Source organism: Cinclus cinclus, chromosome Z (genome assembly GCF_963662255.1).
Source record: "Cinclus cinclus chromosome Z, bCinCin1.1, whole genome shotgun sequence".
In the NCBI taxonomy this organism is placed as follows: domain Eukaryota; kingdom Metazoa; phylum Chordata; class Aves; order Passeriformes; family Cinclidae; genus Cinclus; species Cinclus cinclus.
In genome coordinates, this window is record NC_085084.1 from 1,130,272 (window position 1) to 1,156,511 (window position 26,240).

The 26,240-nt window shown below is 39.4% G+C and overlaps 1 protein-coding gene across 1 annotated transcript in view; it reads left to right on the forward strand.

Moving 5' to 3' along the window:
• Positions 1–26,240, forward strand: part of ATG10 (autophagy related 10) — a 58,625-nt gene that overhangs the window by 20,564 nt on the left and 11,821 nt on the right. The window contains exons 3-4 of the mRNA XM_062513222.1: positions 14,795–14,921; positions 21,429–21,526. Coding sequence (XP_062369206.1) covers positions 14,795–14,921; positions 21,429–21,526 — 225 coding nt within the window. The remainder of the gene's footprint in view (positions 1–14,794; positions 14,922–21,428; positions 21,527–26,240) is intronic.

Sequence of the window (26,240 nt, forward strand, 5' to 3'; positions counted from 1 at the left end):
TCCTGGAAGCCTGGGATCTGATTTTGAGAGTGTGTGATCCTCAAAATCCCTCCAATTTTATTCTTTTAAAAAGCTGTCTCCCAAGTTCTGTTTTCATGTTCAGTTCTTCTAGGAGTTTCTTCTTTTATGTCCTGATGGATTAAAGAAGGAGAATGCTGCAAGGTTAGTAATTTATTTCACCTTTATAGCCAAGGTTTATCTTGAAGCAGAGAAACACTCCGGTCTTTAAAAATGCCATTTTTAATCACACACAATTTTAGATTATTCATAGCTTTAGATTGTTGCCTTTTTCCTGGTAATCTTGTTTCCAGCTTTGTTACCAGGAACAGTATTTTCCTTTCCTGGCTGGAATTTGTTTTCATTTGTCAGTCGTTTGGTGTTGGAAAGGAGCAGAACTGACAGGCAGTGTTCTCCAAGGAGGATGTGTAACAGGAAAGCAGCCGGGATATAGAACTTGAGATAAGTTTAGGTTTTTGTGGAGCTCCTACAGCCTCCTGCCAACTGGAGGGGTCCATGAGCACCTGGAGTCTCTCAGGTGGCAGGAAAACATCCTGCCAGCATCTCTACAGAGTGCCTTACTTGAGGTTTATACTGAACAAAAAAAAAAAGCTAACCCTGATGACAGAATTATAATTTTTTGTGATAAAATCTAATATTAATATGCTCTTTTTAGGTTAATTTTGTCTGAGTGACTCAGACAGTTCCCAGTTGTGATTGGCAATCAATAGCAATGATATGAACACTGTCATGTTTCCTCATGGAAATGACAGGGCTCCGAGCAGACAGAGTAATTGCTTTTCTGCACAGGTACAGATGTGATTGCACTGCTTTTATTCAAAGGAATGAGTTCATGGGACTGAAGAGGTTGTTGTGTAAAGTATCAGAGACAAAGACTTATATGATATATATATAAAATAGAATGGGCATTAAGTAAGCTGTGCTAAACATTGGCAACTCAACAGATTCTAACCTTACACCTTAAAACCAAATTAAAATCTGTAATAACTTTTTTTCACTTCCTGACATGGCGTATGCTTTTCCTTGAGGCTTTTCTCCATAACTAAGAATTCAATATCACTATTTTTTTTTCTATTTTAGTTCAGCAAAGTTATATATTTCTGTCTAACATGTGATTTTTCCCTTCGCCCATTGTAAATTTGGTTTGGTTCTATGTCTATTACTTAATATATGTAGTATAAGCAATTCCTTTAATGCTTGTGTGGTTATGAAAAAAACAAACAAAAAAAAACCCAGTTATTCTGAGAGCACCTAATATTAAAGGGATGAAAGACACAGAAGTTCTGTTCAGCCATGACAAAATGGAGCAAAGCAAATGCATCATGGCTGGCCAGTCAGTTTTGGAAAGCTGATTCCAGCCCTGTGTAACACGCTCATCATTCATAATTTTAAGGAAATATATGTATTTTTAGTTCTTGTTATAAAATTAATGTTTCTTTTTTCTTTCCCGTGTTCGTCTTTCTTCCAAAGACTATATAAAGTACTGGTATTTTCTTCTACAGAGGAAAATGTGGGAAAATAATATGTTCAGATGTGTTTTAAGTATGCTTTTGGCACCTATTTCTGTGATTAATGCTTTTTTGAATAGAAGACAAATTTTTCAAAAGTGTTAACCCTCTTAGTGTTTACATTATCTATTGAAGTGAAAGATACAAACAAATCTTGCATTTACTGTTGCTTCTGTGGCATCTTGGGTTTACACTGGAAGTTACTTACTAGCACGATAATATTAATTCTACAGACAGAGTTGTAGCGTTCTCCTGGGTTATACATGGTAAAAGTCTTGCACTACCTGAAAAAATGAATAAATTTTGGTGTTTGCAGCTTTGGTTGATATTGCATGCTGTTCCTTGAGGCTGCTGAAAATGGAATTCTTGCTGATGTGAGGGTATCCATCCTTTGGAAGTAAGTCTAATAGCTCACAGAACTATTTGGCAGTGACGTTGTTTTTAAGCAGGTGTTTAGAACAGAGAGTTGATGTATTTGAAAAAGTCATCTGTTAGATTGTTTCAAAACACAGTTTTTAGCTTTGGTAAAAGCTATGAAGCTGCCAGGGTGTGTTCCAAGGTTGTCTGAAACCTGATAATGTTGTCCTCTAATTAGAGGTTCTCCTCACCTGTGGTGAAGCATCGAGCATGGTTTTTACCATTTTCAATTGTAAAATTAAACAGTTACTAAAAGGGGCTTTTAAAATACATAGGTACTTACCACGGAATGATTACAGCCTGGTACTATTTGATGTTAATTTTGGAATGTTTGGATTTGGAAACAAAGGTAGTTAAAATATGAGAGTATGTGTTGAGTACTTCACTGCCATCACTTGTTTGAAAGGTTCCTAATGTTCATAAACAGAATCAGTTTTAGAGTTATTTTAATAAAATAGTGAGCTGTAAAGTCACTAATTGGGGTGGATTTTTGCTGTTGTTTTTGAGTTTTTTTGTGGGGTGTTTTTGGGGTTTTTTAATGTTTGAAAATACTCAGTAGGGAATCAGGATAACTAAATTATACTCTGTTCTGTTGTGAATTTGAGATGTACCTTTGATCAAAGCTTTTCACTTTTTTTTTCACTGTTTTGTCTCCGTTTTCCAGGAGCTCTTGCTTGTAGAGGGTAGAAACAAACAGAACAAAATAACTTTGTAAAAGTTGTCTTGATACAGATTATTCCATGAGCTCTGTATTGTCACTTTGTATTGGAAAATCTTCTTAAAATGCTCAATGAAACAGTTAAGGCAATAACTTTACCTTGAATTAATCCTTCACTGCATTGCAATGCTTACTTTCCTTTCAAGTATCCCTGTGTTAAACAACAAAAGTCTGTTTAGGACTTTGTCTTTCCTGTTGTATCTTGGTCTTCTTAAGTTTATTGCTGAAAATTTTGCCCAACTTTTTTTTAAGGGTGGAGCTGTAGGATAAGCAAGCATGGTGCAGCTTAAAAAAGCAGTCATATCAATAAAGACTGTTTTTGGGGATAACAAAACCCCTCAGGACAGAGCTGTTTGATATTTGTGTTACACATAGTCTTGTGAGAACAAACGTTATGTCACATCAGAACTTGTATGATCAGTATTTAGTGTAGTGGTCTGCATTCCTCTCCCACCCTAAAATTGGCTGATAGTAAAAACAAGAAAAGTGGGTTTAAATTTCTGTCTAGCTTAATTTTGCATGTTTTAATTTACCGATATGAAATAAATTGATTTTCTTTATCTATGATGTGGCTTTATTTGTTCTCATTTTCAAGTTATGATTGCAGTTTTAATGAGCATGCCCTTTTTTTTTTCTTTTCTTTTTTTTTTTTTTTTTTGCTTAGTGCTGTGTGGATACTACAGTACAGGTGAAGACATTAAGAGAATTTCTGAGTAGAAAACCCATTTTCTACAAACTCAGATTTTTTTTCAGGAACTTAGTTTTCTAATTAGACAAATGAAGTATTTTGTCTAGGTTCAGATTAATCCTCCTGAAAATGTGACACGGTTTTAAACTTTTCTGAAAGTATTTTTTTTTTTTTAGCAAGTTTAGTAATCTGGTGCATTGCCCAGCAGAGCTTTATTTTTAAAATCTTTTCCCACTAATGCCCTAATGCACACTACTACCAGGATTATCAGACTGAGTGTCCAGCCACTTCAGATTTATGTGGCACACTTTAATTCGGAAATTCTGACATTTTCTATTTTAATATTTACCATCTCGGACCAGAAGGTTTTTCCTGTGAAAAGCGCTCGTATTTAACTTGCTTATTGATTAAAGAAAAAGACAAATGTTACGGTACCGGGTTTTGTGGTGGGGTGGGAATGGCAGCACATGGTGGAGTCTCAGCATTTCTGTCTCCCTGCTCTGGGCGTAAATCAGGGCTGAGGCAGTGAGGTCTGTGTGTGGGATCCCTGGTGGCACTGGGGAATGAGGGGCATTTGTCTTGTGATTTGCTGTCCCTGTCAGTACTGGTGTGGCAGGGGGAGAGCAGAGCTGAGATCAGCTCGTGGGCAATCTCAGCGTGGCAGTGCTCGTGTTATAAACTCCATTTCCTGCCACGGTTTCCATCTCCTGCTCTATTGACTGGGCTGTCCAGCTTTGTATCATCAGCAGAATTTGTCAACAATCTCCTGCTTTTGTGCTCAGGTTGTGGAGGAATATTGTAACTAAGATTACTTTACAGTCCAGCTGTAGAAGTGCTTTGTTAGTTGACTGTCTCCTGGTCAATAATTCTCTTTTTAGCTTTTCACATTATACTCTCCCCCTTTTCCACTTTCTTGTGTATCACATTTTGAACATAATCCCCATCTTCTCCACTTTAAAGAACTGCTCCCCTTTTGGCCTGGTATCAAATATTTTACTGCATCCAGCCAGATTGAATCTCCTACATTTCCTTGTCCACTAATTCAGTTATGTTATCAGGAGAAGATATCAGGTTCCTTTGGCTTGCTCTCTCTTTGACAAACCAATGTTAAGTTTTAATCCAGTTTCTACATAGCTTTCTATGATTAATTATTCTTCCCTTCAAAAATTGTTCTAATCCCTTTTGCCATTTGTAAATACCACTTGAATTTTGGCAGTTCTTACTTTCTCCTTTAAACTTAGGCTTCAAGAAATAGAGTTTTTTTACTTGCCATACCTCTTTTTTTGTTTTCTGTCAGGGGTTTTCTTTTCATATTCTTAGTATGAATTTGTGAGGTGATTATTTACTCAGATCTACAGTTTTATCCTATATTTTGTTTTCAGTAGTTCAGAGTGTAAATTTTAGAACATTTTTGTATCTCTGATTTAAATAAATTTAATCCTCTTCCAAATTCCAGTCCTTCCCCATTCAAATTCTTTTATTTTTAACTCATTATATTCCTTATTTCTCAAATATTTAAAAAAATCTAAACATTGGTTTAGAAACTTATCACAGGCAGTATCTGAACAGATGCTGAGTTCAGGAGGAGCCATGAAATGCCTGTTCTGTGGTCACCTGGACATTGCAGGCCAGAACACATTTCCCTGCTCCCCATACAAAGATCTGTTACAAAATCCTTACTGCTGCTTCTTGAACTTGTAAAATTCCTGTCTGGTCCTAGAAAGCAGAGCACACTCCTGATTTTCTATTCAAGACATTAAAATTTCAATAATCTCTGCCGGTCTGATGGCAGATGAGATTCCCACCTGACTTGGTGTCTTGCAGTTGGTTGTTTTTGAGAGATTGAGCAAGACCCAACAGTCAAATAAACTTAATATCATGTATGCTCCTCTCTTAGTGTATTTTTACTTCTATGTAACTATAATCTGTGAGTCAGATTTTTTTTATGTAAGCAGCTTAGAACTTTGTTAATCCACATAACAATATTTTTGTTTATTAATTCAGGAAATGTAGGTGAACAAATAGTACCAATATTGCATCAAAAAAAAAATTTTTTTGTTTTGTTTTGTTTATGGCTTGCTATTTCCTCATCTCCTCATCTGTGCTTTTATTCTCTTTTTAGGTAACAGGCAAATCTTTCGCAACACTTTTCCTGGTTTAAAACCCTAACTCTGCCAGGATCCTGTAAATATGAGTGACCATGGTGTCTTTTTGTTGAGATGTTTTGTGTGGATGCCTAATCAACATTTGGGCTCTTAAGAGGTCTTTGCCAGCCTAAATGATTCCATGATTCTATAAAATCCTAAGCAGAGTCCTCTGGGAAAGAAGTCTGCTGTGAAAAAGAGTTCCACATACCTGCACTCACACTGTGCATAGGTGTGTAGATGCGTGTGAAAACAAGCAGACTGATATAAAAAGGCATCATAAGCCTTTTTTTCTGTAAATTGGAAGGAGTCCTCTTGAATTAATCTTATCTGGGAGCTGGTTTCTGCAGTCATTAATTCCTGATCTGCTCACATGTTACTTACAGACTCTGCTAAGCCAGAAACTCTTCTTTTACCTGAAACATGATGGAATGGGGACCTCAGCAGTACTGTTTGAAATATCATATGGACACCAGGCATTTATTCTAAACTTATTCCTTCAGGGGTTGCTGTTTATTGCACAAACGTATAAACTGAAGTTAAGAAAAAAAAGTCAATTAACTAGTCTTTGATTTTGGTGCAACACTGCCATTTGTAGCCTCTGCCTTATGAATGAAACTATCATATAGGATCTTAAAATGTATTAACATATTTTTAGTTGCTTTTCCTTCCCCATATTCCCTGGTTTTGCACTTGGTTGAAGTTTAATATTTAGGGAAGCATGATCTTGGTTGTCTTCAGATTGATTCCTTTACATAACCAGAGACAATTTAAGTAGTAAATATGTTGCTGTGGGACCCTGTTTGGGGTGCAAGCAGCAGCATGCAAAACAGTAAAAAGGTTCTTTCAGCAAATATTTAGGGAAATACTTTCCAAGAGATCTGCAGATGATTAGAATTACTGAGTGCTCTCCTCTGTGGCTTCCTGTTTTGGAATTGAATGCCTTCAGGACACTTGGAATATCTCAGTTTTAAGAAGCAAGAGCAATTTAACCAAGTCTGTACTTCATTGTCTTAGCTATGATTTCTGTGAGTTGCGAATGGGGATAAGTATATGGAATAACCCCTGAGATACCTTAATCAAGTTGAAGGAATAAATTATAGAGCAGCTTTTGAAGGAAATGAAGGCAGATAAAATGTCCCAAGAGTCAGAGCCACGTTCTGGCTCTTTCTCTGCACGTGTGTGCAATTAATCTTTCCTTGCTTCTTGTTTCCCATCATGTGGGACAATGAGTTTGAACATTTTTTGAAACAACTTGCTCATTGCTTTAAAGTATTTTATGTAGGTTATCTATAAAGTTTGAAGGGGAAATTTGATATAGTTATTGAACTATACAGAACATACAGAACTGTTTCTTGAGGTCCTTCCACCTAGTTCTGAGCAATTCAACTACAAGAATTAATTCCTTGAAATGAGAGTAATTTATTTAACAATTCAGCCATCATGCCAATTTTTCAGATGTGTAATGTTTTTGTAAGAATCCATGAGCTTGGCCAAGTGCAGTTATGTACATCTGTACCATCCTTGATGTTTTTTAACCCTTCTGCCACAGTGGTATTGTCTGGTCATTGTGTTTTGGGTGTTGCTGATCCCATGTTTTCCACCACATACAGCAGTGGGAATACTTGGGTGTTCTTAATTCTGTACCATGCTTTCTTGTCAAATAAAACACAGTTTGAATGGAGACTGTTAGAAGAGTCATTCCAGACAAAAACATGGTCAATAATTCATGCAGATTTTGTACTTGGCTTTAAAGAATTGTAAATCAAATTCCAAGTGGTTATGTTTGCATCAAGACTTATGATGTACCACATCTCTGGAAATTGAAAATACCATGTAACATTCCATGTCAGTTTTCATTTGAGATCAGACTAATAAAGGAAGTAATTCAGTACTATGAATGTCTCCAATGTACGTTTGGTGTGTTTGTGATCAGTGACATTTGATAACTTTGTGTTTGTTCCTATTTAGAATATTCTTAGAGAGTATTTTGCTTGAAAATGAGCTTAAGGGCTTTTGACCTGCTCTGAGTTCAGAGCTTTGCATTTCCTTTTTAACAGTGATTACAGAGTTGAAGGTAAGTGCATCTGTATTTTATCATTTATGAATACAATAAACAGCTTTTCAGAGTGGGCAAAAGCTGAACATACTTGACTTGGTAGGGTCTGTCCCCGTTCCATTAAAGAATTTAGTTATTATACTTGGGTATTTCCAAATGCAATCAGTGGATCCTAATGAGCTATCATTTTTTGTCTTTTGTAGGAACAAACTCAGTTTTTCTTTTGGAGATTTTAGGAGTAACTTCACATTGGTTTTGAGTAATCCCGTAATTATTTCTAGTGATAGCTAAAATTTTTAAATTCAGGCTATTTTGAAGGTGAAATAGATCATTATAATTTAGTATCATCTTCCTGTTTTCTTAATAAAAGAATAACACATGTGCTTTAGCCCTAACATACAGTTAGGAGGATTAGATCTCACATCCAAATAAGCCAGTTGTAATTAAGCCACATTGTTTATGATTATTGTTTCTAATGGTTGTGCTTATCTAATACAGTCTATGGCCAATCTTAGGTTAGCATCTCAGGTAACTTTCAAGATATATCATTTTGTCAGATATTAACTTAATCAGATGCCATTTCCTTTTTGAAGTGGGCAGCATCCAGCTATTCTGTTTCTTGCAGTAAGTCACTGTCCCAGTGTCACAGTTGTTCCCTTGGAGTGTCCTGGGCGGGCACCAGTGCTGCCACTTCTAATTGCAACCCCTTAATTTCAGATTTCTTGTTTTTACACTGCCAGATTTTGTGATAATTTGAGCATTTCTGTCTGTAACTTTTTCACTAGAATTACTGTTAAACACTGTCTGTCAGTCTTGGCATCGTTTTCATACAGTTTCCCATCTGAGAAATTAATGAGGATTTGAGTTTGTCTTCTAAAAAGTAAAGGTTTGTAGGCATTTGCTGTCAGTCTCCCTGTTGAATTAAGCGTGGCCAAAACTGGGTTGCTGCTGTGATTCACAAAGCAGAAATAATAATCCTTGTTCTAAAAAAATAAAGCTGACCTAAAATACAGTTGAACTGCTACTGTTGTCTTCTAGTGTAGGATTTTTTTTCCTTTTTTTGCTTGTTGTAAAGCACAGAGCCCAGTCCTGGAAGCACTTCAGTTCTAAAGAAGCAATAATCTTGCGGAATAGTACTTAACCTCAAAGTAGTAGCTTACTCCAATTTGTGCAAATGGAAGATAATGACAAAAATAATGGGAAAATCCTTCAAAAGGAGGCTCAAGGGGGACGTTGTGGCTCTGCACAACTCCCTGACAGGAGGGGACAGCCGGGGGGATTTGGGATCTGCTCCAGGGAACAGGGACAGGAGCAGAGGGAACGGCCTCGGGCTGGGCCGGGGGAGCTCAGGGTGGACAGCAGCAGGAATTTCCCCATGGAAAGGGTGCTCAGGGACTGGAAGTGCCCAGGGAGGGTTGGAGTGCCCATCCCTGGAGGTGTCCCAGGAATTCCTGGAGGTGGCACCCAGAGCTCTGGGCTGGGGACAGGGTGGGGACTGGGCACAGCTGGGACTCAGTGTCTGAGAGGGATTTTCCACCTTTGGTGATCCTGGGATCCTGGGATTGTTACTGAAAGGCAGGTGGCACAAATGAGTGGGTACATGTGCCACCATCTCCAACTCCTCCTTTTCCCACCATACCTCCATGGAAAGAAAACTGCTGTGAATTCCTCAGTCTGAGAGATGACATTGGCATAGAACATTGTTGGGGAGGACTGGAAGTGGTTCCAGGGGTGCTGCTCTGTTGTTCTGTAAGGTCTGTGCCTGTAGCTTCAGAGGGACTTTCTTTTCAGGAGTTACAGGTAGTTTGGGTTGGTCCATCTTCCCTCAACAGATGAGCTATGTCCCTCTGTCTCCTTGGACCTGTGACAACCCAGGAAGAATGAGGAGTGATTTTGTAACAGTTCTCCACCTTTATGTGAAGACAAAATTCACAACTGTTCTGTTTTCACGGTCTGTTGCTTCTTTTGCTTGAAAAGGCTTTGCTTTCACTTGTGATAGTGGTTTTGAAGCAATCAAAAGACAAATCTAATTTCCAGCTGTTAGAAATGATTGTTCATGCATGAGGAACTACTGCAGTTTTATATGCCATGTCTTTTTTGGCTGCAATTCTTAGTTTTGGTGTTTTGGTATGCCGTGAACAACAGAAGGCTTGCAGAGGGGGCAAACTTTTTTTTTGGGAAACAGTTACTTTAAAAACGACTAGATGCTCTCATAGTGTCATGGCTGGGCTGCTGAGTTCAGTCAGAAGTATTCCCTTTGGAAAATGACATGTTTCAGGGATCTACTACCTGTTTACCTTGATTCCTCTGGTGACATGGTTGTTTTTCAGGGCAGCTGTGTCTTGCTAAAGAAAGCTCCTTTCACACGGTATTTCAGGCATCACCAAATGATTTAAGAGCCACTTGCTTTCTCTGTTATCGAGTATTTAACAGGTTCTTCACTTGGATGACTAAACTGTGAGAAGCCCAAGACAGTGGGGAGGATTTTGTAGCTGTACACAGGAAATAAATCCATAAGATAACTTTGTTATGCTTCAGACCTTTTCTGTTTTGCCTGTGTTTTTCTCATCCATCACCAGTGATGTCAGCACTAGAAAGCACCTGGAAGTGGTTGGATTCCCCATGTGTTCTTCACGTAAGAGAGGAGTTTATCAGTGCACATAAAAATGGTGCAAGTGGTGGTAAAGGGTTTTGTGCAACATTCATATTGCACGGAAGTTCTTCAGGGAGATATCTGCATTTTTACACGCTGTGGTAGAGAGGGCTACTTCTGATTAGAGCCTGTAAATTTGAGCACAGTGTGAATATTTAGTAGTGATGAAAAGCAGTGACAGTCAGTAAATGCACTCAGTGTCCCCCTCCCCAGGCAGGGTCACCTCGCTGGCCACTGTGACCCCTCTCTGCATGGTCAGTGATGGTGGCAGAAGTCTGGAGGTCTCAGGGCTGTGCCAGGCTTGGGAGGGGAGTGAGATCCTGCAGAGGAGGGACCAAAACCTGCAGGAAAATGTCCTGCAGAAACCGGACCCGTGGGTGCTGAAGCAAGAACGTGGGGTCTGAATGCCTGGGAGAACACTCAGGAGGAGAGCAGAGAGCAGAGATAGGATCTCACCACACGGCCACACCCTGCTCATCAACCTCTGCCGTAATTGTCCTTGATGAACACTGTCCCACCGTTCTGTTTCCATGCTCAAATCTCTCTGTTTGCCATGGGGAAAGTGTTGAGAGAGCTGCTCCTGGAAGTTCCTGTGTTTCACTGGTGGCTCTGCACCTCTGAAGAGAAAGCAAGAACAACGCACTTTCAGCTTTAGAGGCTGAAATGAATTTAGGTGTAAATGCACTGTGAGCAACGAAGGCAAATTTGCTCATTAGTCTGGGTTGCATCTCCTTTTTCCTAAAAGTAGCACTGCTGGTACCTGTGCCTGTGTCACCTCTTCCCAGTCCTGCCCTGTTCCTGCAGGAGCATCTCCCAGGAGCCTGGACAAGGAAGGAGTAAACAAGAGGCCAAGGCAGCAAGAGAGGAAATGAGGAGCTTGGGACCTGGGAGAAAGGCAACAGTGTCTGGACATCCAGGAAAAATGTTTATTTGCACCACTTCTCTTACCTTTTCCCCCAAAATGGGGCATGCTTCTTAATTTCAAAGGGAATTTAGGCTGAGCAGTAAAGTCTGGTTCAGTGGGGCTCTGCAGGTGAGGTGGGGATAAGAAAATGTTTGGTGTCAGCGGAGAAATCCTTTTTTTTTTTTTTTTTTTTTAGGCAATTCTGTCACTATCGCAGTTTACCCTGTCTGCCTTGCCTTTCCTTGGTCTCCCTCCAAAGGAACCTTAACCCACCCCTCCCTGCTGCTCTAGTGCCACTACACTACCCAAAACCACAATTAGCTTTCTCCTGCTGTCAAATTAACTTGTTACCATGGGTTTTACACTTGCCTTCCTCATCAAGAGGAATTGAAATAGTACAAATATGTTATTTCGCTTGCAGAATGTCACCTGGCAGTGTTTCTTACCTATTGATTTAAATAATTTAGCATTTTAAAAGGAACAAATTGACTTAATTTGGTTTGGGGATACTTAAAGGTTGAGGACAATTTTATATCAATTAAAATCAGTGCTAATTCATTTATGATGGAACTAATGTAATTAATTAGGTAGTTGCTGCTTATCTTCTTTCTAAAACATACATTGCTTTTAAACATCTGCTCAATAGACCATTATGATAGCACGGGAGTGATTTTACCTGAGAGCAGTAGAGGAGCAGATGCTTCCTGATGACAGCTTCCCAATTTGTTTAGGAAACAGCCAGTCAGCCCTGGATTCACAGTTTTAACTTGAAGTATGGCAGGCATGCAAGTAAAGTTGAAAATCAGAAGCAAAAAATGTGCGGAACGAGCTTCTTTGTATCACTTTTAATGACTGCAGTGTGGTTAAAATGCCTTTTTTGGTTGGTGTTGCATATGACTTTTTTTAAGGCTGATGTTTGTGTTTTTGTTTTGTGGCATCTGAATGCCACATGTGAATGTTTTGCAGCAAAAACATTTTGCATTTACAAAACCATCCAAATTTAAATTTGATTTCAGTGTTGTCTAGTACAGTAACTAAAATTCAGCATTAGCTCAAAAACAGTCAGAAGAACCATACAAATACAAAAAGGAAATGAGAACAATTATTCAAAGAAAGAGTTAAAACAGGTTATCATGACATATATAAAAATAAAGTGTGAGTTTTGCTTTTTTAAAATTAAGTTACACCTGTATTTTGTATTTATGGCTTATATCAGTAGCTGGTTAAAGAGTAAAAATGAAGTCTTGTAGGCTGATATAAAACTGTCTGAGACTCCTTGGTTCTAGTGAGCCATTTGTAGAGTTTTAGATGTTTCCAAGATCACCTAAAATGACTGTACTCATTTTATTCATCTCATCAACGAAGTTCATCTCATCAGCTATAGAGATACCATCAAAACTTGTAAGCTACAAAATGTACTTTCCCTGCAGAAATACTGTGGGCTGTACTTGCAGGGACTGTAAAGAGCACAATTGCACATCAATGATGTGTCTTTTTAAATCAGAAAACGTGAAATTGCTGTTTACTGAGAGGACGGGGGATTAGAGTAGCCCTGAGAAGGATTCAGCTATTTGCTTTTGTGTGCAGGTCTAAAATAGTCACAAATTAGTCATTTTACCATTATATACAAAATGCAGTATATGCAGACAGTCTTTTTTTTTTTCTTCTTCTTTTCTAGAACTGTGGTATTTAGCAGAGGAACAGGTAGTCTTGCCATTTCCAGAAGTATCTTTTAGGGCAGGGTAAGCTGGTGACTAAGCAGGAGGCAAGGCCGTGGTATCTGATGAAACATTAATGCCTCAGAAGCACCATGTAGGCTCAGTGCTGAGCACAGACTCTTTCTCTTCCCCTACCACACATGAAAACCGTAGCTGGTTTTTTTTTTTGTTGTTGTTGTTTTGTTTTGTTTTTTTTTCCCCATAGGCTGCTGATGGTCCCCTTTGCTATTCTTACTGAAGTATTAATCAATTCTAAAGAAAATTCAGAACTACATAGAGAAGAACTTGATTTTTTTCCTTGATTTTTTTTTAATCTGTATTTTACATATAACCACCTGTATGAGGAGGAAAATAAATCCCCTTCTTGGTCTGTCACTCATGTATGTGGGAACTGGGCATGTCATAGCTGTCTTTATCTGGGCTGTGACCTCAGGAACAGCAATCATCACTGTCCTTCTTGCAAGTTTACTTTAGGATCTCTTCACATGCAGTTTTTAAAACTAAGTTAAGAGAGCATGTTTTCAAATATTCCCATTCAGTGCTTTAACCACTTGTTTCCCCATAAGCAAAAATCAACCATTTTCCAGCAGACACCTAGGATTTACCAGGAAACCTCTGCTCCTTGGCCATCTGTGTTATTCTCACTTCATGTCCAAAAAATGTATGGGCAGTTCCTTGGTCTGCAGCTTCCCAAGGTTTGGGCTTTCATTTGTGAACTTCTGTCCCTCTGCCTCAGCAACACTTCTGTGTCTAACACTGAATTTGGGGAAAGTCACATGAGGTAAAAAAATCCTTGAAAATATCTTGGTTGTCATTACTGTTAAAGTTCATCAGTTTTTATATTTCTTCTTATATTGATTCATCCATTGCTGACTTGACTAAGGATGTGAGACAAAAATGCAAAATAGCTTTAAATTTCTGGTGTGTTGTATGAACACAGTGTTCAGAGGATGCTGGTTCTTCTTTTCTGCTCAGTCTTTTTCTGTTTTGCTTGGACTGATACCACAAGCCAGTATTCAGGGTTGCTTGGCAATATCCAAGTTGTGAAATGCACACCCAACCTGTGGGGCATTATGGTTGCTAAGTTCATGCATGTAAATTTGGGGGTTTGAGCACTGAACAAGTCCACACCCAGAGTGTCTTCTTGGAAAGTTTGTTCTTATGTTTAATCTTAATGGCGCTATTACTTTAGTGGTTCCATTTTCAGAGACATTGAGTTATGACAGCTTTTAGAAAAGTCCAAACAACTGGGTGCTTAGCACTGTTGGAATATTAATTTGAAGTGTTGTGAAATTTGTGCTGCAGCTGGGGTATATCTCAATGCAATTAGTTTAATCTATTTTGATTTGTTTCAAATCTACCATAAACTTTAGTACTTTACACCTGGAATATGCACGAACAGGGGGGAAAACAAACCCTCTCAGTTTTATTATTGTGTTTTATGATATTATTTTAATTACATTATATGGTATATATTATATTATTAGCAAAAGCAACTCCTGGCAAAGAGCCTTTAAAGAAAGTAGATCAGAGGATTTTTTTGGTGGATACATTTGATTTGTCTTTTGGCAAGCAAAACCAGATTATTTAAGGATACACTTCTAAAATGGTCTATACTGAATGCAATGAGGAGAGGTACAGCTGTAGTCCCCTTATTGTGCCAGTTACTGTGCTATGAAGATTTTTAGAGAGAGCCTTAATGCAGCTTAGAAAGGTCTCAATTCTGGAAAGGCTTGCAAATGGTTCACAGTTTGTGGAAGGAAGTGTGTGAGATGCTTTGTAGGTTTTGGACTTCTCTGATTTTCTTGCTAACGTTGAAAAATCCCTTTGGGAGTTTGCACGAGCAGTGCTATGAAAGGGGCGGTTGCCATTATTTCTGTTCTGCACATTTATTGGATTAATGACAGCTTCCCTGGGCACAAAAGTAGGGGTTGACGTGTTGCTGTGGTCACTGTGTGTCGTTTCAGGAGCCCGTGGATGAATCCCAGGCTGCTGGGGCTTGCAGCACAGAAGAAGTGGTTCGCTATGAGTACCACGTCCTCTACTCCAGCAGCTACCAAGTGCCTGTGCTGTATTTCAGAGCATGCTTTTTGGGTAAGGCCAGCAGAGACTCAATGTGTTGGGTGCAGCAGATGTTGAAAATTTTGTATCAAGTTGAGGAAGAGATGTAATAAGAGACTAAGAGGTGAAGCTGCTCACCGGTGAATTTTTCAGTGCTCTGGACTCAGAGCTCCAGGAGTGTGGAGATGATATCATCTCAGCCTGAACGAGGCTGATCTTTGGCTCCTGGCCTCTTGCCTGTGGTTGACTGAAACTGTTGGTCATTTTTCTTGTTCTTTTCTTGAAATTTCTACAAAAACTTAGTGCTGCAGGTTTAAACTGGGCTGGGCAATGAGTGGACAGTAACCACAGTGCTTGAGCCATAATTTGAGCCACCAAGGCTGGCATCTAAATGTGTCTTTTAAAATATATGCTGTTTTCTGTTGAAATTCACTGCTTCAGGGAAAATAAAATAATACCAATATGATATTGACCTTTTTTTTTTTTTTTTTTTTTAATTGAAGCTGGCTCTTGAAACAGTCTGATCCTGGTATGTACATTTTGTTACCCACTGCTCCCTGCCTGTAGCCACTGTGATTTCAGCCCCCATCCTGTCAGGGGAGGCAGGAGGAACACTCAGCCTCCCACGGAGGCCAGTGCTGGTGTCACTGATTTAATCTGCAGGCAGGCACGGAGTGATCACACTGCAGCACGGGCTGTGCTCTGTTCTTGCTGCCCCAAGCCTGTGTGCCTGTGCTCCAGTGGCACCTGGCTTGTGCCTGCAGTGGTGTGGCCAGCAGGACCAGCTTGTGGCACTTGGGGACAATGTTTAGTGGTGAGCATGCCTGTGTTGGGTTAAGGCTTGGACTCGATCATTTTAGAGCTCTTTTCCAACCTGAATGATTCTATGATCAGCATATTTTTTTTGTTTTGAATAATATCTTAACCTTATCTAGATAAAGATGTCTGAATGTTGCCAGTGATATCTTCTCCTTTTTAATTAAAAAGTAGCTTAAGCTGCTTTGAATGTGTTTGGTAGATTTAATCACTCTCTGCCTTATATTGTTTAATGGTTTCTAATTTTGCAGTGTTAGCGTTTCAAAAAGCACTTCAGATTCAAAACTGAAGAGCAAAATTCTTGTAGGTTCCCTGTTGGGAAGATTTTAGTTTCAGGAATGGATAATTTGGGGAAAATTTTCAGAGTGGGACATGGGGACCTGGGGACATTGCTCTGCCTTTACCACCACCAAAACTCATTTGCACACATCCTGTTGCAAATTTATTTCCAGCATTATTACAGGCATTTACAAACGTTCAGTGTTCTGCCTTTGAACTTACTGTGCAGACAGGAAGATAAAGGTAGTTTTGCTGTGAGAGACGGGTTAGCCTATTTGTGGTCCTGAAAAATTTCATCTTGATTTTTGCTGAATTTATAGTGCAGTGTCTCTACAGAAGAGGACAGAGACGCTGCAGGTAGAGGAAGTAGGACAGTATCTCTACTGTACTGTACTTCCATATAATTAGTATTCACCATAAGCAGTTAATCACCAGAGAAGAGCTCACAGAGACAAAACAAGTTGTTTAGCTTGTCAGCACCAGGGAATCGGAGGTGTTGAAACATGACTCCTTATAGCTGGAAGTGGATATTACAGGAGGCAGTGGATGATCTAATGCACAATCGTGGTATTGTGTGCCAACAGCTCCCCTCGCAGTACAGAACCGTAATTGCTCCTACAAGTACAATTTACCTTTTAAAACACTTATTGGGGACCTTTCACAATGGAAAGCAAGGGCTTTTTTTAGATGCTTCCAAAGGTCACCTGGGTTCTCTTCAGCATTTTGCATTCTCTTTTAAATTATAACAATATCTGACTCTTGAAGGGAGCAGGATACAAAATTCTGGCAGTAACTGTGTTTCCTACAGTGTTACCAGCTGGTATTCTCTGATTTTAATTATGGGCAGCTTACTTTTAAAATGAAGAATTCTGTGTTTCCCTGCACATTGTTGGTCTGCCTGTGCTGTGCTGTCTGAAGGTCCCACAGTGTGATTTTTGGAAATGTACAGCTGGCATGTGCTCACAATCACTTGAGATACCTGAGCAGACTATCCTTTGTCTTCTCCCAAACTTGCTGTGAGGAAGACTCTGGGAAATGCCCTGAGCTTTTTCCTTTTGAGGTAATAGTCCATATGATGGGCTCCTCACTTTGTCAGACAATCAGAAATACTCACTGCATTATATAATCAGAAATACTCACCTGCACTAATCAAGGAACAATCTCCCCAAGACTTACCTCAATTTCCCAGTCTAAATTCCTACCATTATTAGAAGACAGGTTGCAGGAGTTGTTCCTCCCAAATCTCCTGTGAGCTGTTCCTGGTTCCCCTGGGATCCTGTCCATGCTGATCCCTGTGCTAATTAGAGCTGGCTGTGGGAGGTAGAGGTGAACAGTAATCCTTCCAGTGGTTCCACAGCCCTGCCCCATCTTGCCTTCCCCAGAGCAGGGCACAGAGCTGGAGTTCAGAGCTCTGCTTCCTCCCTGGCAGTGCCTGAAATGCCCATCACACCTGGGAAACAATAATTCTTCTGTTCAACCCGGCTGAGGGCTTTTGTAGTATTCACTTCCTCCCTTTGTATAACAGCAGCTGATGCCAGCCTGTCCAAATCTGCACTCCCAACAGACACTTTACAAAATCCTCTAGAATGATGAAATCAATGAAGTACTGCCTTTCTCCTGTTGCATGTGAGTCCAGCTTCCATTTGCCTGGTCTTTCAGTCCCTCCTAGGAAAAAGGCTCCCCATAGAGTTGCTGGGGGGGATTTTCCTGTGATCTCCAGCTTAGCTGGCATCCTCAGGAGCTTGTGCCAGTGAAGACATCCAGAATTCACTCCTCTCTGCTAGAAGTTTTGTTCAAGCATTACAGATCACTTCTTCCTTCAGAAGGGAAAAAGTTGCATTGTAGTCTTGTCCTTGCTGTCTAAATTGGATGAAATAACTGACTTTCTTGAGCTCATCTTTATACCTTTTTTTTGTTGTTGTTTGTGAGGTGAAGTTTGCTACATAAGGTGGTACACCTTAAGGTAAGGCTTGAAATTTTGATTGCAACACACCTAAAACATTTTGAGAGACATCTAAACTTTTTTGTAGTCTCAGGGGATGGATTTACCCAGAAGATCTTGTTCTGTGCAAGGACAAGTACTTCAGTTGAAAATAGTGATTAAACATGATGAGGCTGTCTGGAAAGGTGTTTGGGAACACTATAGGGTACAAGAAGATTTTTTTAGGCAGTGTGTATATACATAAGAAACCCTGTTCACTGCCTCATGATACTTTCCACGTGGCATATATTCCTAATTTCAGACCTGCTGAAGTCATGGTCAAGTGTCAGGAGCTCAGGGCAGAGACTAATTTCTCCAAAATCAGCCCTGTGCCTGCCATACCATCCAGAAACAGAGCCCTTCTTTCTTTCCCTGGCTTCTGAGACTACCAAATAGGTAGTTGAAGAAATGCATGAACCCCTGCTGATATCTGATGTCAGCAATTAGCCCTCTTGGAGACAGATGGTATAGGCAATTATCCTTCCCCTTCAATGCTGGCATCAGCCAGATGGGCTGAGCTAGGTCCAGTAAGCTTTCTTTAATCAGCAGAGTATTTTCCTCTTTTCCTAGTCTTTAAGATGTCAAGGAGCTTCGTTTTTGGTTTTTTTTTTTTTTTTTTTTTTTTGTGGGTTTTTTTTTTGTTGTTTTTTTTGTTTTGTTTTGTTTTTTTCCTGAACCATCCCCATCTGAAGCCAGCCATTCAGAACCTTCTTGCCATATATTAGAAAACCCTCAATGAGGTATCAGCAGTACAGATGAGCACAGCATTCAGGAATCGCCCTGTGTGTAGAGGAAATAATGGCTCATCTCACACTTCTTTTTCCTGCAAAGGCAGAGGAAGCAGCATGAAAGCTGGCTAAACACTGAAATGAAAGAGCAGGACTAATGGGAGTCATCAAGGACTGCACCCTCACTCCTCTAGAGAAGAGAAAAGAAATGGGGTTTTCAGGCTGACCTGCTCAAAATACTCTCTCAGCTCAGTGACAGCTAAATCCCTGCCAATAAAAACCATGCTAATCAGTGGTTAGAGAGAGGGAGCTTCTGAGATAGGGAAACTTCCTCCAGCCCTGAAGGCATGACTTTCTGTATTCACAACCACACTGGGCCTGACTGAAGTGCTTTCCAGAATACTGATTTGCTTCCTGAGCTCAAAAACATGTAACCACCATGTCCTTTCTCAGCAACCCAGCTGCTCTAAAGAACATATCCTGTAAGAACTGGTTTTGTTGTGGCTTTGGACATAACTGAAATTGAATAATTTCTATGATCATATATTCTCTTTAGCCATATGAGTGTTTCTTTCTCTTTTGGCAATGGTATCTTGAGATTGTTTCTTTATGAAATGCATCAAAATGAAGTCTCAAAACAACTTGTGCACTGTTTCACCCAGAGTGTCAAATAACCTTTAATTGAAAATCTTAGCAGTCGTTGAAAGCTTTTAATTGGGAATCTCTGAAATTACTAAATGCCCTCACTTAACATGAAGAAAATAGAATACAACACCTTGGGAAACCTGAAAATTTTCTCTGAAAATAAATATGGAATTTTTTCTGCTTAAAGAATTTCTGCTCTTTGCAGAAATTAAGGTCCAGCTGAGAACTGCAGCTTGTGTGGTTTGACAGCCTCACCTTGCTGCTGTGAGAGGGCACTCAGTATTCTGCCTTTTAACTATTTCTTATTTGCGGTGACATGATCGAGTTAACCCCAGCTGGGCAGTCAAAAAGCTTTTCTCAGAAGTTTGTTGTCGTCTAAACAGTGTAAGTAATAAAACTATGCCAGCTAGACTTGGGATAAGCCTTGGGACACACAGCAAGCTGTGTCCTTGTGGGTGGATGGTGACTAAATAAATGCATGGATGGGTGAATCTGGAGCCTTCACCTTCCTCTCCTGCCCCTTCTCACGGCTTGGTGCTGCTGTTTCCTTCTTCTTCTGGCTGAACTTCCCCATTCATCTCCATCCCAGGGAAAAAAAAGAGGCAGGAAGGCAAGAGGCTGCTTGGCTCAGCAGGTGCCACAGTGGGCCCTTGTTGCCAGCAGCAACAATTACTGACTGCTCTGTCAGACCAGCTGGGTGTTTGAGGTCTCAGTGGGTTGCAAGAATGTTTAACAGGGTTGCTAAACATGTGAGAGTGCTGGAAAAAGGGGGTAAGAGCACCCAAAGAATACAGATCTGTGTTCAGAGCAAGTCTGGGAGCTCATGAATAGAATGAGTTCACCCTGTGGTGAAGACAAAACTTGTTTGTATCTATAACATGGTTAATATTTAAGTACCTTCTGATAATTTCTAAACATGGGATTAACAGTCCGAGTAATCCATTCCATGTGTATGTGAATCTGCTGAGTGTCATTATAAAAATTCTCAGACAAAGGTGTACAGGGCACAATCTAGAGTGGCAGATCAGATGTTGCAGAACATGTGTTATTGTAGATTTTACACTTGGACTTTCTCTGTTGAGAGCAAAATTGCAGGTGTGCATGGCATTTCATATCACCTGCACACAGGTGATCTGAGTGTTAATACATCCTTCTAAGACAAATTTATGCTGTTGTAGCTAATTTCTTTGTGAATGTTAGACATGTCTCCATACCTCTCTCTCTGGTATCTTTCATTGCATGACAGTGGATGTCGTGGTCTAACCTTCATGAGGATGGCATGGAAAAGCTGATTAATATGCTGTAACCCCCTCAGATACTTCATTTGCCACGTGATTCTGCTATATTGTGCTTAAATAAGTTCAGAACTTCATAAGCTTTTTTATAAATATGTGCCGAAAAAACAGGCTGTAGGCAGCTGGTTTGAACTTGTGTCTAAACATGGCATTCAGATGTTAATTGTGTGAATAAATCTTTTTTATTTTACAGGCATACAATTGTTAGTAGAATAAAACTGATTATCAGAGGATGATGGTTTCTGACACCTGATAAATACCAAGATGAAGCTACTTATTGAAAGTCTATCGAAATACTCTGTTTGCCATAAACAAATATTCCTTAGAAACAGACATGCTTATTTTCTAAGTGGTTGACACTAATATCTTTGTGTAATTCTAACATCACAGCTAAAAACCTGATGCACCAATGCTATATTAATGCAGCTCAGGAAAACATTGTGGACACTCCAAAATGCAGTAAACTCTGCAGAATTTTGTTCCCTAGATTTTCCTCACTCTCTCACTATGAGTTGCATATGTTTACAGTTGGTGACTCTTCATGATGCTGTTTTGTGGTTTTAAATCCACCTTATCAAAACTTTGTTTCACAAAACTAGTTACACTTCACACCTTGCAATCAGCACAGTGAACTGTTATTCTCAGGTGGCAGACAAGAAAACGGAACAGGGAATTTTAGTTCAGTGTGCACCTTCAGTCAGGATTTGAACCCTTACCAGTTTTAATTTTCCTGTTGTGTATTGCAGATATAGCATGCTTAAGAGCTTAGGCTGAAGTTGGTTGTTTCTTCCCCCAGATGGAAAGCCTTTAAGTCTGGATGAAATATGGGGAAGTGTTCATGCATCCTACCAGGCTCGTCTGCAGGAGGGGCCCTGGGACACTATTACACAGCAGGTGAGAATCCTCTGGTCCTTCATGAAATTTGGGAATACAGTATATGCCTGGATCCTCAATGGCCTTATTCCTTTATTGGACAGGAGAAAAAAAATTAATTAAAAAAATGTCTATATCATGTTGAGCTGAACCATTTACTAGCAATACTTTCAGTCCAGGATTTTGAAGGATATGTAAGTGTTCACAATTTGAGGCTTTTTGATTTTACAGTATCTCACATTTAAAATACTATTCCAGAGCCAGTCCTCAAAAATTCAGGCAGTTTCTGAGTAATTGTGAATTTGTGTAAATACAAAAGCAGACTTACATAAATAAAACATATCAGTGTAACATGTCATGGGTTGTCTGGTAATCAAATTACCAAAAAAGATTGTGTTTTTAATAGACTTGCAACCTTCAGGATTGAACAAGGGAAAACTGGTTTCCTATCCAAAAATAAGTTGGTGCTGTCTAATACTGCCACAGAGCTCAGGGCTGAGCTGGTTGCTCTGGTGTCTTCCCTTTGCTCCAGGTCTCACATGAAAATCTGACAAAGAATTGAGACTCTGCAGGTGGGAGTTTTTGTCCCATCAAACCAAGATACCAACGTGTCCTTTCCCCTTTCCCCTTCCCTATTTTTTGATGTTTAGCTGTTTCCAGGTGCTCAGGTCTCTCTCCACAGCAGCATGACAAGGATGTAACATCCACTGGGTCCTACAGGTGCTGCCTTAATTCAAATAACACAGTTTAATTACAGGATGCCTGTTTGTAGGTGGTGCTCAGCTATGGGAACACCAGCAGCATTCCTATTTTTGCAGCCATAGATTATTATTTATCTTACAACAGCTTCCTGAGAACCTACCAAGCCATGGGTGTTCTGGTGATTGCTGTGTGTGTCTGAATTCCAGTTGTGAGCTGGCAGGTTCTTGCAATACACACTTCTCATATGAAGCATTAATTACCTGGCTTGTCTGTGAATGAAGATGAGGAAATTGAGTTTTAATAACATAATTTAATAATGTGACACTACTGAGAATAAAGCATAAACGGGATGTTTGGAATGTGTGAAATCAGAGTTGTGGATGCCAAAAGGAAAATCAGGTCACTCTCACATGGGGATTATTTTTGCTTCTTAAGGGACAGTAAAGTAAAAAACTGTCCTGCATCTAATAACTGGAGGTGTGCGTGGGATACATACCCACAAATTCCTGCAGAAACAGGAGTTTTGGGTGGCAAAATGTGTGGAGTGATGAATCTGATTCTGGGACACTCTACAGAGGTGATACAGCCAACTGTGAGTGCAGTGGCAAACACAGGAAGAACATTTTTGAGAAATTAGCAGAGTCACCAGCTGCAAATTGTGACTTTCTGTTAAATAAGAAGATTATGGAAGATAATGAAAACTAGCCTGCAAGCCTCAGATCAAAGCAAGAGTCAGGTCTACAAGAAAAAACCTGTTTTTCTCCATCAAATGAGCCTGGATTCTGAACTGAAATACAGAGTTTTGTCTTGCCTTGCTGCTTTTCTGCTGACCCATTTTGTTATGTGGGTTAGGCTTTGCCTGCAGGGACACAGATCCTATAATGCAAGTCACTGGGCAAACTCATCAAATCAGGCTTGAGCACTCAGTACACATGAGCAGCAGAGTAAAAAGGTTTAGGATTTTATTCCAAAAGAGATACAAATTTTAGATGCTGCAAGCACTCCACCACTGGGAAGAAAAATTGAGTTTGCCAAGGGTCCATGCACGTTACTTAACTTTTAACTAGGGCTGTTCTGTACTGTGATTGGCAGGCCAGGAAAAGAAAGGCTTACTGATTTTTTGGGACTTTTTTTCCATTTATTTCATGAAATGAGGGTGCCAGGCTTGTGCACATTTCTGATACAACTATATTTTGGTGTATACTCTCTGTGGTGGAATACATCTATAGCAAAATACATCTCAGGAACTGAGACAAGCTGCAAAGAGAGGTGATATTTGACATTTGCAAATTTTAGGTAAAATGTGGACTTTTACAGTTACTTTTGATTATGGTGGAAAGTTATGTTCATTTCCAGAGAAAGCATCTTGAAATATTTTTCCTGACTAGATTACTGCAAAAAGCAGAAGTCAACTAGTTACCTTCTCATAAATAAATTAACATGATAAGGTTGCATAGTATTTTATAATGATAATTGATAAATGGTGATGATTTAATTGCACTTCCTCTAGTAATAATCTTAAAATGCTCAAATGAAGTTCCTGTGATTGGCTTTCTTGTGAGTTAAATCTCCCTGGGGTCTTCAGTCATCCCTTCTCTACATCCGGAGATAACTTGCTTTAGCTGTTTTAAATAATACAAATCAATTAGAGCACACAGCTGTTTAACAAAACTTCCAAATGTTGCTACAGGTCTCTGTGGGTATTTCCTGATGACTTATAATGACATCAATTTAGCACACCTGGTAAGATCTGTGTGAGCTGGAAGTGGCTTAATTCTGCAATGACAGGAAAATTAAGGAGTATTTATGGATTACTGTTGCCTTCCAGAAATGTTGCCAACTGTGATTTTCAGCTTCTTTTTAGGAGGATTCAGAAGTGGAATTACAGATATGGCAGCCCCATCTCCTGAATTATGTGCTTGTAACTTGGTGGGTGCTTTTTAGTGTTATTTATCTGTATTAGTAATTTAAATACCATATAAACATGCATTATACGTATTATGTATAATATTGATATTAGTTATTGATAAGGTATTAGTTGTACACATAGTAGCATTGCCTAAACAGCTCAGACTTACTGAGCCTTCTGTGTATAATAAATGTAAGAAATATCAGGTGTAATGTCCCAGTTAGGAAGGCAGCAGCCCAAAGTGCCATGATTAAATGCTTAAAAGTGAGGCAAATTGAGAAAATAAAACCTCACAAGAACAGGAAAAAAATTCAAGGAAAAAAAAAAAAAGAACAGAGTGGAGAACAGAAATAACACAAATGGGGAAAAATCTCCCCAAATATGAAGGTGAACATATTTTGTCACATGGTAGTGTGTCGTGTAAGAACCAGGAATTAAGAAAAAAAAAAAAAGGATACTAATACTGAGTTAACCTGTAGAGACTGCATTTGACCTTTTATCATTTTGGAAACTTTTCTGAAGATGAGTGGGACATGTGAAGCAACAGAGAGTGACTCTGTGGTTATAGGCAGAACTTCAGGCTGTGTGGCCTTGGTTGGGTCATCTCTGTGGAGCTGGAAATGCAAGCCTAAAATGCTTTTTTTTATTAGGATGGGTGTGGGATAGGTATTGTGAGGGCATGAGTTGTCATCCTGCTGAGGCTGAGAGCTCCACACCTCTTTTGAAGTGCCTTCATCAAGATCCTGGACACTGGTGTAGCCTTCACATCCAGGTATTTTCACAGAATGTGGAATGATGCTGGATTGATGGATACAGGCACCTATTAGGAGGTAAACTGAGACCCACTGATTTCACAGACAACCTCTGGAATTTAATAATAGTGGAATAAGGGATTGAAAAGAAAATGGGTAAGGACACTACTGATTCTTCATAACTTTTTTTCCCTGATGGATATTTATAAAAGTGTAGACAAAGCAGAAGGACTTCAGCAGGGGATAGACAACGCTCTGACAAATGTGTTTCTAAGACTACACAAGCTGAGTATTAATGTAATTAATTGTATGAACACAGGTGCCCAAGTCCATTTTTGATTCTTGTTACTTGTGCTGATCCATGTCATCCATTAATATTTTTTTCTGTGTGGAAGCAAACTAGCAAGAGAATTTTGTAAGCTGAATGAAGCTGATCACAGTCAGTAGCATCACCAACAATTTTGTTTTTAACAGAGTGATGTTGTCATAAAGCCTGACCTTCCCCTGAGGAAACAAAGTCGTAAACACAATCAAGTATTGTGCTAAGGCTTAATCAATGCTTAGTGATGATGGAACGTAAAACCAAACATCTGAGGATAGAAATCGAATTGCATTATTGCAGGAGGCTCAAGGGTTGAAAAACTACCCCATAAAACAAGAACAAAAGTTGGTGACTTGAAGATCCGGCAAAAATAGTCTTAAAAAATTAATCTTTGAGTCAGGATTCCAAAGGACTCTGGAAGTTGTGGAGCACATGTGTCCATACATGGCTCCCCTTCTTTTTAACCAACTCTGTTCAGATTCAATTACTTCTGCTACCCAAGTGCTCCCAGCCACATTTCATGTGTCACATCTTGGTTCTGGATTTGCCAGCAATAAATTAGTATTTTCCTGGTTTAGCCATTTTCTGTTGCTGCAGATAAAGCAACTCAGACCATTCTGGTACTGACTGCATCCTATCTTCCTGAACAGTGAGTGATCAGGAATTTTGCATCTGGGTTTTCTCAACCGTTCATTCCTCAGTTTCATCTGAACAAGGTGGGGTTTTTTTCTGTCATTTGATACTTAGCAGGTAGTTTTAATATGTTCTTTCTGTCATTATCAAAAATATTCAACCAAACCTATGTTGTGGAATTCACAGCACAGAACTGCACCTATTTCTGAGTTAATCCAGACTCTTTTTCAATCAGGAGTTAGGAATCGGGAAGACACATTCTTTACAATGCCTCAATAATCCTGTCCATTACATCACTTAATTTATAGCAGTGTTAACAGAAAAATCAATAAACATTATTTCTAAAATGTCAGGGATGTTAATAGTGTGATTTAAAAAAGGAGAAAGAGTCAAAACTCTGAACAGAACACATTGATA